This window comes from Pseudophryne corroboree, chromosome 1, assembly GCF_028390025.1.
Source record: "Pseudophryne corroboree isolate aPseCor3 chromosome 1, aPseCor3.hap2, whole genome shotgun sequence".
Taxonomy (NCBI): domain Eukaryota; kingdom Metazoa; phylum Chordata; class Amphibia; order Anura; family Myobatrachidae; genus Pseudophryne; species Pseudophryne corroboree.
In genome coordinates this window covers 353,121,945-353,135,585 of record NC_086444.1, presented here as the reverse complement: position 1 = coordinate 353,135,585, position 13,641 = coordinate 353,121,945, and the positions used below count along the sequence as shown (strand labels likewise).

At 48.1% G+C, this 13,641-nt stretch overlaps 1 protein-coding gene across 3 annotated transcripts in view; it reads right to left on the bottom strand.

The window, feature by feature from the left end:
* Window positions 1-13,641, bottom strand: part of GNB1L (G protein subunit beta 1 like) — a 122,215-nt gene that overhangs the window by 69,210 nt on the left and 39,364 nt on the right. For all 3 annotated transcript variants that reach the window (XM_063964753.1, XM_063964752.1, XM_063964751.1), the window contains exon 4: window positions 3,347-3,503. In XM_063964753.1, coding sequence (XP_063820823.1) covers window positions 3,347-3,503 — 157 coding nt within the window. The remainder of the gene's footprint in view (window positions 1-3,346; window positions 3,504-13,641) is intronic.

Below are 13,641 nucleotides of genomic sequence, written 5' to 3'. Positions count from 1 at the left end.
CAATCCTGTATGCCGAATCTGCGGCCCTCCAATAGATGAGCACTCTGCAACCACCACAGAAGAGACACCCTTGTCCTTGGAGACAGGGTTATCCGTAGGTGCATCTGAAGATGCGACCCTGACCATTTGTCCAACAGATCCCTTTGGAAAATTCTTGCATGGAATCTGCCGAATGGAATCGCTTCGTAAGAAGCCACCATTTTTCCCAGGACTCTTGTGCATTGATGTACAGACACCTTTCCTGGTTTTAGGAGGTTCCTGACAAGCTCGGATAACTCCTTGGCTTTTTCCTCCGGGAGAAAAACCTTTTTCTGAACCGTGTCCAGAATCATCCCTAGGAACAGCAGACGAGTTGTCGGCATTAACTGGGATTTTGGAATATTCAGAATCCACCCGTGCTGTTTTAGCACTTCTTGAGACAGTGCTAATCCCATCTCTAGCTGTTCTCTGGACCTCGCCCTTATTAGGAGATCGTCCAAGTATGGGATAATTAATACGCCTTTTCTTCGAAGAAGAATCATCATCTCGGCCATTACCTTTGTAAAGATCCGAGGTGCCGTGGACAATCCGAACGGCAGCGTCTGAAACTGTGAGGGGTAAATTGGAACGTGGAGATACGCATCCTTGATGTCCAAGGATACCATAAAGTTCCCTCTTCCAGGTTCGCTATCACTGCTCTGAGTGACTCCATTTTGAACTTGAACTTCTTTATGTACAGGTTCAAGGACTTCAGATTTAGAATAGGCCTTACCGAGCCATCCGGCTTCGGTACCACAAAAAGAGTGGAATAATACCCCTTCCCTTGTTGCAGAAGAGGTACCTTGACTATCACCTGCTGAGAGTACAGCTTGTGAATGGCTTCCAACACCGTCTCCCTTTCGGAGGGGGACGTTGGTAAAGCAGACCTCAGGAAACGGCGAGGTGGATCTGTCTCTAATTCCAACCTGTATCCCTGAGATATTATCTGCAGGATCCAGGGATCTACTTGCGAGTGAGCCCACTGCGCGCTGTAATTTTTGAGACGACCGCCCACCGTCCCCGAGTCCGCTTGAGAAGCCCCAGCGTCATGCTGAGGCTTTTGTAGAAGCCGGGGAGGGCTTCTGATCCTGGGAAGGAGCTGCGTGTTGCTGTCTCTTCCCTCGACCTTTGCCTCGTGGCAAATATGAATAGCCCTTTGCTCTCTTATTTTTAAAGGAACGAAAGGGCTGCGGTTGAAAAGTCGGTGCCTTTTTCTGTTGGGGAGTGACTTGAGGTAGAAAGGTGGATTTCCCGGCTGTAGCCGTGGCCACCAAATCTGATAGACCGACTCCAAATAACTCCTCCCCCTTATACGGCAAAACTTCCATATGCCGTTTTGAATCCGCATCGCCTGTCCACTGTCGCGTCCATAAAGCTCTTCTGGCCGAAATGGACATAGCACTTACCCGTGATGCCAGTGTGCATATATCCCTCTGTGCATCACGCATATAAAGAAATGCATCCTTTATTTGTTCTAACGACAGTAGAATATTGTCCCTGTCCAGGGTATCAATATTTTCAATCAGGGATTCTGACCAAACTACCCCCGCACTGCCCATCCAGGCAGTTGCTACAGCTGGTCGTAGTATAACACCTGCATGTGTGTATATACTTTTTTGGATATTTTCCATCCTCCTATCTGATGGATCTTTAAGTGCGGCCGTCTCAGGAGAGGGTAACGCCACTTGTTTAGATAAGCGTGTTAGCGCCTTGTCCACCCTAGGAGGTGTTTCCCAGCGCTCCCTAACCTCTGGCGGGAAAGGGTATAATGCCAATAATTTCTTTGAAATTATCAGCTTTTTATCAGGGGCAACCCACGCTTCATTACACACGTCATTTAGTTCTTCTGATTCAGGAAAAACTATAGGTAGTTTTTTCATACCCCACATAATACCCTGTTTAGTGGTACCTGTAGTATCAGCTAAATGTAACGCCTCCTTCATTGCCAAAATCATATAACGTGTGGCCCTACTGGAAAATACGGTTGATTCGTCACCGTCACCACTGGAGTCATCGCCTGTGTCTGGGTCTGTGTCGACCGACTGAGGCAAAGGGCGTTTCACAGCCCCTGACGGTGTTTGAGTCGCCTGGACAGGCACTAATTGATTGTCCGGCCGTCTCATGTCGTCAAACGACTGCTTTAGCGTGTTGACACTATCCCGTAGTTCCATAAATAAAGGCATCCATTCTGGTGTCGACCCCCTAGGAGGTGACATCCCCATATTTGGCAATTGCTCCGCCTCCACACCAATATCGTCCTCATACATGTCGACACACACGTACCGACACACAGCAGACACACAGGGAATGCTCCTAATGAAGACAGGACCCACTAGCCCTTTGGGGAGACAGAGGGAGAGTTTGCCAGCACACACCAAAAGCGCTATATATATATCAGGGATAGCCTTATAATAAGTGCTCCCCTATAGCTGCTTTGTTATATAAAAATATCGCCATAAATTTGCCCCCCCTCTCTGTTTTACCCTGTTTCTGTAGTGCAGTGCAGGGGAGAGACCTGGGAGCCGTCCTGACCAGCGGAGCTGTGAGAGGAAATGGCGCCGTGTGCTGAGGAGATAGGCCCCGCCCCTTTTCCGGCGGGCTCGTCTCCCGCTATTTTGAGAAATCAGGCAGGGGTTAAATATCTCCATATAGCCTCTAGGGCTATATGTGAGGTATTTTTAGCCTTTATAGGTACTCATTTTGCCTCCCAGGGCGCCCCCCTCCCAGCGCCCTGCACCCTCAGTGACTGCCGTGTGAAGTGTGCTGAGAGGAAAATGGCGCACAGCTGCAGTGCTGTGCGCTACCTTTAGAAGACTGCAGGAGTCTTCAGCCGCCGATTCTGGACCTCTTCTGTCTTCAGCATCTGCAAGGGGGCCGGCGGCGCGGCTCCGGTGACCATCCAGGCTGTACCTGTGATCGTCCCTCTGGAGCTTGATGTCCAGTAGCCAAGAAGCCAATCCATCCTGCACGCAGGTGAGTTGACTCCTTCTCCCCTCAGTCCCTCGCTGCAGTGATCCTGTTGCCAGCAGGAATCACTGTAACATAAAAAACCTAGCTAAACTTTCTCTAAGCAGCTCTTTAGGAGAGCCACCTAGATTGCACCCTTCTCGGCCGGGCACAAAAATCTAACTGGAGTCTGGAGGAGGGTCATAGGGGGAGGAGCCAGTGCACACCACCTGATCGGAAAAGCTTTACTTTTTGTGCCCTGTCTCCTGCGGAGCCGCTATTCCCCATGGTCCTTTCAGGAACCCCAGCATCCACTAGGACGATAGAGAAATAATAATTCAAACTCAACATATGCAGGGAACTGAAATGGGTTCATTCTTACCTGTGAGGACTCTCTTCCTGGCATTGCTAGTAGACAATGTTCTTTATTTAATAAAGAACATTTGCAGAAACCAACACTATCCACAGCAATAGAATCTGTCACTTCATTCCTTCCTTGTGATAAATTCCATTTACATATCTGCAGATCTCTGCCTTGGCTGACAGGGAGAAAAACAAATCAAATATTATTTATAGAATTTCTAAAGGACTGATACAATATATACTAGCTGATGTGCCCGGTTTCATCTGGGCATAGGTTTACTGGAAAATCCCTGCTTAGTTGGTGGCTGCAAATATCTGTCACAGTTTCCGGGTCACCGTCATATTTTCCAGAGCACAATGGTGATGCATTGTAAATGGCAGACGGACATTTTGCAGAAACTAAGCAACCAATTACAACCCCAATATTTTCATGTAAATCTACAGCCCAAACGCTTTAATTTGGTATACGATGTGCCCTGCTCAGACAATGGCATCATAGAAATATGGCACTCGTAAAAGTTGTTCTTCTGCTAAAAATAAATCGATATTTTTGTCAGGATGTGGCATATCCGATAAATCAATAGAATATACAAATATGTTTTAATACATAAATTTGTGTTCATGAGAAGAGAGTCCCAGTTAACCTTTTCATTGCTACTGTCTGTCACAAAAATAAATCTATAATAATACTGTAATGGTGCTATTTAGGTTATTCCAAACACAAGGCCAAACGTATTATTTTCTAATGTTTTACAAAACAGGAAAAACCTGGTTTTATGAATCTAGTTTATCTCTGCTCCTACTTCTGCTCATTAATTAACATGTGAGTTCAAGTTTTTTTTTAACCTTAGAGAGAGACTTTTAAGCCTACAGATAGGTGTGTCCTCATTTATCTTTGCTGCAGTCGCACTAAACAGCCCCTGTTGGCATGCCAGGTCACGCAAGAACCTTCTACCATCGGGCTTTTTTGCTGAAAATATGTCTTAGTCGCAACGCAATTCAACTAAGACGCACAAGGATACTGCGCTGATTAATTTGATATATTTTTACCCAGTTTTGTTCTATTACTGTTCTAATTGCGAAGCGCAACGGAATATGCTGCGCTATATTTTTTATAAATAATAATAAATAAATAAACAATGACACATGTATATCTGTGTGCGACTGAGTCTATGAATCAGCACACAAAGTGCTGCAATGTGGCAGCCGTGGCTTTTTTCAAATAAGGAGAGTTATGGGTGTAGAGTGGATCTTGATCAAGAGGCACCAACAGGCTAAAGCTTTGACTGCTCCCAGGATGCACTGCACCGCCTCTATAGCCCCGCCTCCAGGCACTATGAGCTCAGTTTCATTAACCAGTCCAATGCAGGAGCAGGTAAGAGAGAAGGCAGATGTTAGTCACACAGAACCACATTCTCATGACAGGAGAGGGACCAGCGGCTAATGTCATACAAACCCATAGAAGCTAGGTGCGTCAGGGTGGGCACCCTGTGGTACTCAATGTACCTCGCAGAAATAGAGTTAACAATGGTAAGTCTACCATAACTCTCCTTTTCGGCAGCAGATTACATTGGATTCCACATCGGGGATGTCCTAAAGCAATTCCTCAAAGGGGAAACGATCCTTAGCGGGTATGAGAACCCGGAGTCCAAAGGAAGCATCCTGGGAGGCGGAAGTATCAAAGGCATAGAACCTAATAAACATTTTCACAGAGACAATGTAGCCGCCTTGCACAATTGTTCTGCGGACACGCCACAGTGGGCCGCCCAAGAAGGTCCAACAGACAGAGTAGAATGGCCATTAATAGCAGCAGGAGCTGGGAGACCAGCCTGTGCATAAGCTTCTGCAATCACCATTCTAATCCATATTGCCAAGGTTTGCTTATTCGCAGGCCAGCCACCTTTGTGAAAACCAAACAAAACAAAAAGGGAATCTGACCTCCTGATAGAGGCAGTCCTCTCCACATATATAGGGAGAGACCGAACCACATCCAAAGACCGCTCTTTGGAGGACAAATCAGAAGCGATAAAGGAACTAATTCAGACCTGAACGCTGCTGTGCGTTTTTACACAGCAGCGATCAGGTCTGAACTGCGCATGCGTTGGCGCATTCCAGACAGCCGACGGCTGTCTCAGCCCTGCGATCACCTCTGCCTGACTAACAAGCAGTGGCAGTCGCTGGATGGGAGGGGGTGGGCTGGCAGCGTTTGGTCGCCGTTTAGGAGGCACGGTCCGGGCAACGCAGGAGTTGGGTGGGGTGGGCCGCGGCGGTTGCATGACATCAAACGCAGCCGCTGCGAACCCCACAGCGATGAGTAGCTCCTGCCAGAATGCAGGAGCTGCGCTGGCAGGGAGCTACTCTTCCAGTACAAAAGCATCGCCGCTGTGAGATGCTTTTGTACTTGTGCGGGGGAAGAAGGGCCTGACATGCGGGGCGGACTAGCCCTGTGCTGGGCGTCCCCGCGCATGTCTGTGTGACTGATCGTAAATGTGTTAAATTTAGCACATCTATGATCAGGTCTGAATTAGGCCCAAAGGCCGAGACCACAATCTCTTGGTTAAGGTGAAAAGATGACACCACCTTAGGTAAATAACCTGGGCGAGTTCTAAGAACTGCCCGGTCACGATTAAATATTAGATGTTCAAATGGAAACTCTTGCAGGGCATTCAGGACAACAGACAGATCCCATGGAGCCACAAGAGGGACATAGGGAGGCTGAATCCGTAAGACACCCTGAGTGAATGTATGAACGTCAGGTATAGATGCAATTTTTCTCTATAACCACACCGACAGGGCAAATATGTGAACCTTGAGGAAGGCCAGACGAAGGCCTAAGTCCAGGCCTCTTTGCAGAAAAGCCAGAATTCTGGAAGTTCTGAATCTGTATTCATCATAATTCTTATCAGCACACCAGGTGAAGTAAGAATTCCAGATCCTGTAATAAATCCGGGCAGAAGCTGGTTTGCGGGCTTTAAACATACAGTAGTTTGGATGACCGCCTCAGAGAATCCTTTGGCTCTCAGGAGTGATGCCTCAAGAGCCACACTGTCAAAGCCAGTCTGTCCAGGTCCGGATAAAGACAAGGGCCCTGTATGAGGAGGTATGGGCGCTGAGGAAGTAGAAGAGGACGCTCTATCGACAGACCCCGCAGGTCTGAGAACCAATGCTGTCTGGCCACGCTGGAGCGACTAGAAGTAGAAATCCTCCTTTTAGTTTAAACTTCCGCAGGGCCCTGGCCAGGAGTGACACTGGAGGGAACACATAGGGCAGCCAAAAGTTACATGGAATTGCCAGTGTGTCCATGAATGCTGCTTGAGGATCCCTGGTCCTTGATTCGAAGACCAGAACCTTGTGATTGAGTCGAGACGCCATCAGGTCTACGTCTGGTAGACCCCACTTGTCCACTAGGAGTTGAAAGACTGAGGAATTCCGCTTCCCAGTTTAGGACGCCCAGAATAGTAAATTCTGCCTCTCTGGGCCAAAGGAATCGGCACTACCACTCCTGTATTCAGGAGAAAACTCACAACCTTTTGCAAAGCTTGCGCCTTTGACAGATCCGAAGGGATAACCGTGGTGCAAAACTGACAAGGCGGACGTCTCTTGAAGGAGACTGCGTACCTGTGAGAAAATTTCTCGTACTCATGCTTCTGAAGTGGTCATTAACCAGACCTGGGTGAACTGCAGAAGTCGGCCTCCCACTCTGGGGTCCACAGGCGGAGGCCCACCCCGTCATGTGGCAGACTTGTCTTGTTTAGAAGCAGGCTGACGGGCCGCCCAGGACTGCTTTGCCTTGGGTTTAGTGGTTTTGGGAGCACGAGACTGTCTCGCGTATGCCTGACCTTTTGGTTTCCCTTGAGTTTGAAAGGAACGAAAAGTGGTACCTTTAGCCTTCTGTGCAGAAGGATTAGTATTTGGGAGAAAGGCAGTCTTAGCAGCTGCCAATTCAGACACAATTTTATTTAGGTCTTCCCCAAACAAAATGTCCCCCTTAAAGGGGAGTACCTCCAAAGTCTTTTTGGAGTCTAGGTCCACCTTCCATGACTTCAACCACAGAATACGGCGAGCCAGGACAGAAGTAGTCGACGCCTTGGCTGCCAACACACCCGCCTCAGAGTACACCTCCTGAATGTAATAGGCGGCGGTGGTAATGTGAGACAGGTATTGTCTGGCATTGTCAGATATATCCTCGGGCAGCTCTTCCTCTAATGCCTGAATCCATGCTTCAATTCCTTTTGCAGCCCAAGAGGCCAAAATAGTGGGTCTATGTACAGCTCCTGTAAGGGAGTAAATAGATTTCAGGCATCCCTCCACATGCTTATCTGTCGGTTACTTCAGTGAAATTACAGTGGTGACAGGCAGAGTGGACGACACCACTAGGCGGGTGACATGAGTATTCACCGGCGGTGAATTTCCCCACTTGTTACATAACTCTGCAGGGAGAGGATAGCGAGCAAAAGACCATTTAGACTGAGGGAATTTCTTCCCTGGATTAGACCAGGGTTCCTGCCTGATGTCCACCAAATGGTCAGAATGGGGTAATAGATTTTTAACCACCTTGTGCCGTTTAAACATATCAGTTTTCTTAGCCACAGTAGTGGAATCCTCATCATCAGTGATATGTAGGATTTGCTTAATAGCAACCACAAGGGCAGGGACATCAATTTGCAATGGAGAATCCTCGTCAGAAACACCTGATTCAGTGTCTGACAGGACAGTATGCTTCCCCTCGTCTTCAGATGAACATCTAAGAGATTCGTGGATTGTGAGGAGGCAGCAGCCCGCTTAGATGACCCAGAGATACTAAAAGTAACCTGGAGTAGATTTTTTGCTGACCAAGGAATGATTTAATTGCTGCAACTGGTTAGACAAATTTTCCGACCAAGGGTGGATTAACCATAGGGACAATTTGTGGCTGTAATGGCACAGGTGGCCACATAGGGAGCGTAAGGCGTTCCACCAGAGTACCCAGTAGATTTGGGAATGCAGCCCAGGGTGGCTCCTGATTGATTACAGGAGCTGCGGACTGACTGGGAGATGTATAATACATAGTACACAGACCATCATACACAGCTTCCCCCTCTGGTAAATCTTTGGCGCATACTCTGCATGATGCAGGAGCGTCCACAGACTTACTGCCCTGCTTGTAAGACATTGTACGCAAATGCAACAACAGAGCGAATTAGTACGATAAAGCCAAATAGAGTACAATACCTGCGAATAAATCCGTTAGTATGTGACTGTAGACACAGTACACAACACCAGCAAATAAATCCAAAACTATGTGACGCAGTAGAAAACACGTAATAGGTAAATACTGTGACGCACTATATATATGACCCTGACGCACCCAGTCCCTTAGGGTACAGACTATAGTGATAGATATATCTGGGAAACCACACAGCAGATATAGGCACACACAGTCACAGGCAAAGCGGATAATTATTATGACAATAAAACTGCACTGGACTAGTCTATGTACAGATATATATATATATATATATATATAAAACACAGCATGGTCCTACTACGGAGGTATATATCAGAATATTTGTACAATATATCCTGTAATAGGTACACTTTTTCTTAACTAACGCTGTCTGTATAAAGACATGTAGAATACTCAAGTGTTTGTAAAGTCACAGCACTGTATACAGGCAGCTTTACAAGGGACACCTTGCCCTGCAGTCCCGGAGACTAGCCACAACTATGCTTATAAGATGGCACCCAACATCTCAGTCAGGGAGTGAGGGAGAGTGTGAGGAAGCTCCAGCGCGGGAAAATCTGCAGTAGATGTCGCCCTGGGCCGGAGATAGGCTACAGGTCAAGCGCCAGCTCCCCTATGCTGGACTTGCACCAGGTATTAGTGAGCCTTATTAAATGGAACGTTAGTACACCCGACCTGTACTCTATTGCCCTGGTAGTCTAGTGGGGTCCCTGCTTGGTGACAGTATCTACGCCAGCGCCGCAACCCATCTCCCTAGGTCGCAGATGGAATGCATTTTAATGGTGGGTCCCTCTTGGGGGACCCTCTTACCTCCGCCTCGTAGCAGCCACGTGAACCAGGAGAGCGACTGCAATCGTGTGCCTAAACACGGAGTGCCTCCGCCGCAAGTACCCGGGAACAGACCGCAGGAGTATGAGACGCTGCTTAGGAGGTGATGGAGCTGCAGTACTGACGTGTCACCATGACATACAGCGCTGACAGCCCAGTTTTGAAGACATTTTCTGTCAGAAAAAGGAGATTTATGGTTAAATCTCTTTCTGCGAGGTACACTGGGTTCCACAGGGAATACATTGGGGTGTAGAGATGGATATTGACCAGGAGGCACCAACAGGCTAAAGCTTTAGACTGTCCCCGAATGCATTGCGGGGCCTCCTCTATAACTTCGCCTCCGGGCACTGTGAGCTCAGTTTTGTTAACCAGTCCAATGCAGAAGCAGGTAAAAGAGAAGGCAGATGTTAGTCACATAAAACCAAGTTCTCACGACAGGAGAAGGGACTAGCGGCTAATGCCATACAAACCCAAAGAAGCTAAGTGCGTCAGGGTGGGCGCCCTCTGGAACCCAGTGTATCGACACTCTTGGGCGAGAGAGAAAGTATCTGATCCTGTCCTGAAGTTTCAGGACTTTCTCTGGAGACAGAAACAGTCTTTGGCTGTGTGTGTCCAGCAGTGCCCCCAGGTGCCCAATGCTCCAAGCAGGGATCAGTGTGGACTTCTTCCAGTTGACAAGCCATCAGTCAACTGGAAGCGTACCTCATGACTGAGGAGGACATCTTGGGAGTTCGCCAGGATAAGCAAGTCGTCCAGATACGGCAGGATCCTGATTTCCCGACGACGCAGATTATTATTATTACCAGTTATTTATATAGCGCACACATATTCAGCAACGCTTTAGAGAGAATATTTGCTCATTCACATCAGTCCCTGCCCCAGTGGAGCTTACAATCTATAGTCCCTATCACATGTACACACATTCACGCTAGGGTTAATTTTGTTGGGAGCCAATTAACCTACCAGTATATTTTTGGATTGTGGGAGGAAATCGGAGTACCCGGAGGAAATCCACGCAAGTACGGGGAGAATATACAAACTCCACACAGTTAGGGCCACAGTGGGAATTGAACCCATGACCTCAGTGCTGTGAGGCAGTAATGCTAACCATTACACCATCCGTACTGAGCCGTCATCACGACCATAACCTTAGTGAAGATCCAAGGGGCCGTGGCCAGTCCAAATGACAGAGCCTGGAACTGATAATGAAGGATGCCAATAGCAAACCGCAGATATTGCTGATGCGATATGGTAATAGGTAAATGCAGATAAGCATCTTGTATATCCAGGAATACCATATAGTCTTCGGGATCCATGGCCAGTACAATTGAGCGCAGTGTTTCCATACGGAACGTGGACACTCTCACAAACTTGTTCAGTGATTTGAGGTTGAGTACAGGCCAGAGAGACCCATCAGGTTTCGGGACTAGAAGCAGGGTCGAGTAGTATCCTCTGCCTCTCTGGGACAGAGGTACCGGCACTACAACTCCTGTATCCAGGAGGGAACGCACAACCATCTGTAGAGCTTGCGCCTTTAACGGATCCAAAGGGATAACCGTTGTGCAGAACTGGCGAGGGGGACGTCTGTTGAAAGAGACTGCGTATCCGTGAGAGACAACTTCTCGCATCCATGCGTATATATATATATATATATATATATATATATATATATATATATATATAAATAAATAAATCAATGCGCGGTCTGAGGCCGGATGTGTATATCAGAATACTCGTACAATATATTCTGCCACAGGTACACTAGTTCTTAACTAACACTGCCTTAATATCTACATGTAGAATACTTAAGCGTTCGTAAAAGCACGGCGCTGATGTACAGGTGGGTTTACAAAGGAGACCTTGCCCTGCAGTCCAGGATACCAGTCGCATCCATTTTAGAAAATGGCACCCAGCGTCTCAGTCAGGGAGTGAGGGAGAGTGTGAGGCAGCTCTAGGGTGGGAACACTAGCAGTAGATGGCGCCCTGGGCCAGGGGAGAGGCTACAGGTCGAGCTCCGGCTCCCCTATGCTGGACTTACCCACCTGGTACTATGGAGTCTTATCAAAATGGATATTAGTATTTCTCTAACGTCCTAAGTGGATGCTGGGGACTCCGTAAGGACCATGGGGATTAGCGGCTCCGCAGGAGACTGGGCACAACTATAAAGAAAGCTTTTAGACTACTGGTGTGCACTGGCTCCTCCCACTAAGACCCTCCTCCAGACTTCAGTTAGATTCTTGTGCCCGGCTGAGCTGGATGCACACTAGGGGCTCTCCTGAGCACCTAGAAAGAAAGTATATTTAGGTTTTTTATTTTACAGTGAGATCTGCTGGCAACAGACTCACTGCAGCGAGGGACTAAGGGGAGAAGAAGCGAACCTACCTAACAGGTGGTAGTTTGGGCTTCTTAGGCTACTGGACACCATTAGCTCCAGACGGATCGACCGCAGGACCCGACCTTGGTGTTCGTTCCCGGAGCCGCGCCGCCGTCCCCCTTACAGAGCCAGAAGCAACGAAGAGGTCTGGAAAATCGGCGGCAGAAGACTTCGGTCTTCACCAAGGTAGCGCACAGCACTGCAGCTGTGCGCCATTGCTCATGTACACCTCACACTCCGGTCACTGATGGGTGCAGGGCGCTGGGGGGGGGGGGCGCCCTGAGGGCAATATATGTCACCTTGGCTGGCAAATATACATCATATATAGTCCTAGAGGCTATATAGATGTAAAATTACCCCTGCCAGTATTCCAGAAAAAGCGGGAGAAAGTCCGCCAAAAAGGGGGCGGGGCTTCTCCCTCAGCACACTGGCGCCATTTTTCCCTCACAGTTCCGCTGGAAGGAAGCTCCCTGGCTCTCCCCTGCAGTCTGAACACTACAGAAGGGTAAAAAAGAGAGGGGGGGCACTAAATTTAGGCGCAGTATAGATAATAATAAGATTTTACTCACCGGTAAATCTATTTCTCGTAGTCCGTAGTGGATGCTGGGAACTCCGTAAGGACCATGGGGAATAGCGGCTCCGCAGGAGACTGGGCACAACTAAAGAAAGCTTTAGGACTACCTGGTGTGCACTGGCTCCTCCCACTATGACCCTCCTCCAAGCCTCAGTTAGGACACTGTGCCCGGACGAGCTGACATAATAAGGAAGGATTTTGAATCCCGGGTAAGACTCATACCAACCACACCAATCACACCGTATAACTCGTGATACTATACCCAGTTAACAGTATGAATATAACTGAGCCTCTCAACAGATGGCTCAACAATAACCCTTTAGTTAGGCAATAACTATATACAAGTATTGCAGACAATCCGCACTTGGGATGGGCGCCCAGCATCCACTACGGACTACGAGAAATAGATTTACCGGTGAGTAAAATCTTATTTTCTCTGACGTCCTAGTGGATGCTGGGAACTCCGTAAGGACCATGAGGATTATACCAAAGCTCCCAAACGGGCGGGAGAGTGCGGATGACTCTGCAGCACCGAATGAGAGAACTCCAGGTCCTCCTCAGCCAGGGTATCAATTTTGTAGAATTTAGCAAACGTGTTTGCCCCTGACCAAGTTGCAGCTCGGCAAAGTTGGAAAGCCGAGACCCCTCGGGCAGCTGCCCAAGATGAGCCCACCTTCCTTGTGGAATGGGCTTTTACAGATTTTGGCGGCGGTAGTCCAGCCGCAGAATGCGCCAGCTGAATTGTGCTACAAATCCAGCGAGCAATAGTCTGCTTAGAAGCAGGAGCACCCAGTTTGCTGGGTGCATACAGGATAAACAGCGAGTCAGTTCTCCTGACTCTAGCCGTCCTGGAAACATAATTTTTCAAGGCCCTGACTACGTCCAGTAACTTGGAATCCTCCAAGTCCCTAGTAGCCGCAGGCACTACAATAGGTTGGTTCAAGTGAAAAGCTGATATCACCTTAGGGAGAAACTGGGGACGAGTCCTCAATTCTGCCCTATCCAGATGGAAAATCAGATAAGGACTTTTATATGACAAAGCCGCCAATTCTGATACACGCCTGGCCGAAGCCAAGGCCAATAATATGACCACTTTCCGCGTGAGATATTTTAGATCCACGGTTTTTAGTGGCTCACACCAATGTGATTTTAAGAAACTCAACACCACGTTGAGAACCCAAGGTGCCACTGGAGGCACAACCGGGGGCTGAATATGCAGCACTCCTTTTACAATGTCTGAACTTCAGGTACTGAAGCTAGTTCTTTCTGGAAGAAAATCGACAGAGCCGAGATCTGTACCTTAATGGAGCCTAA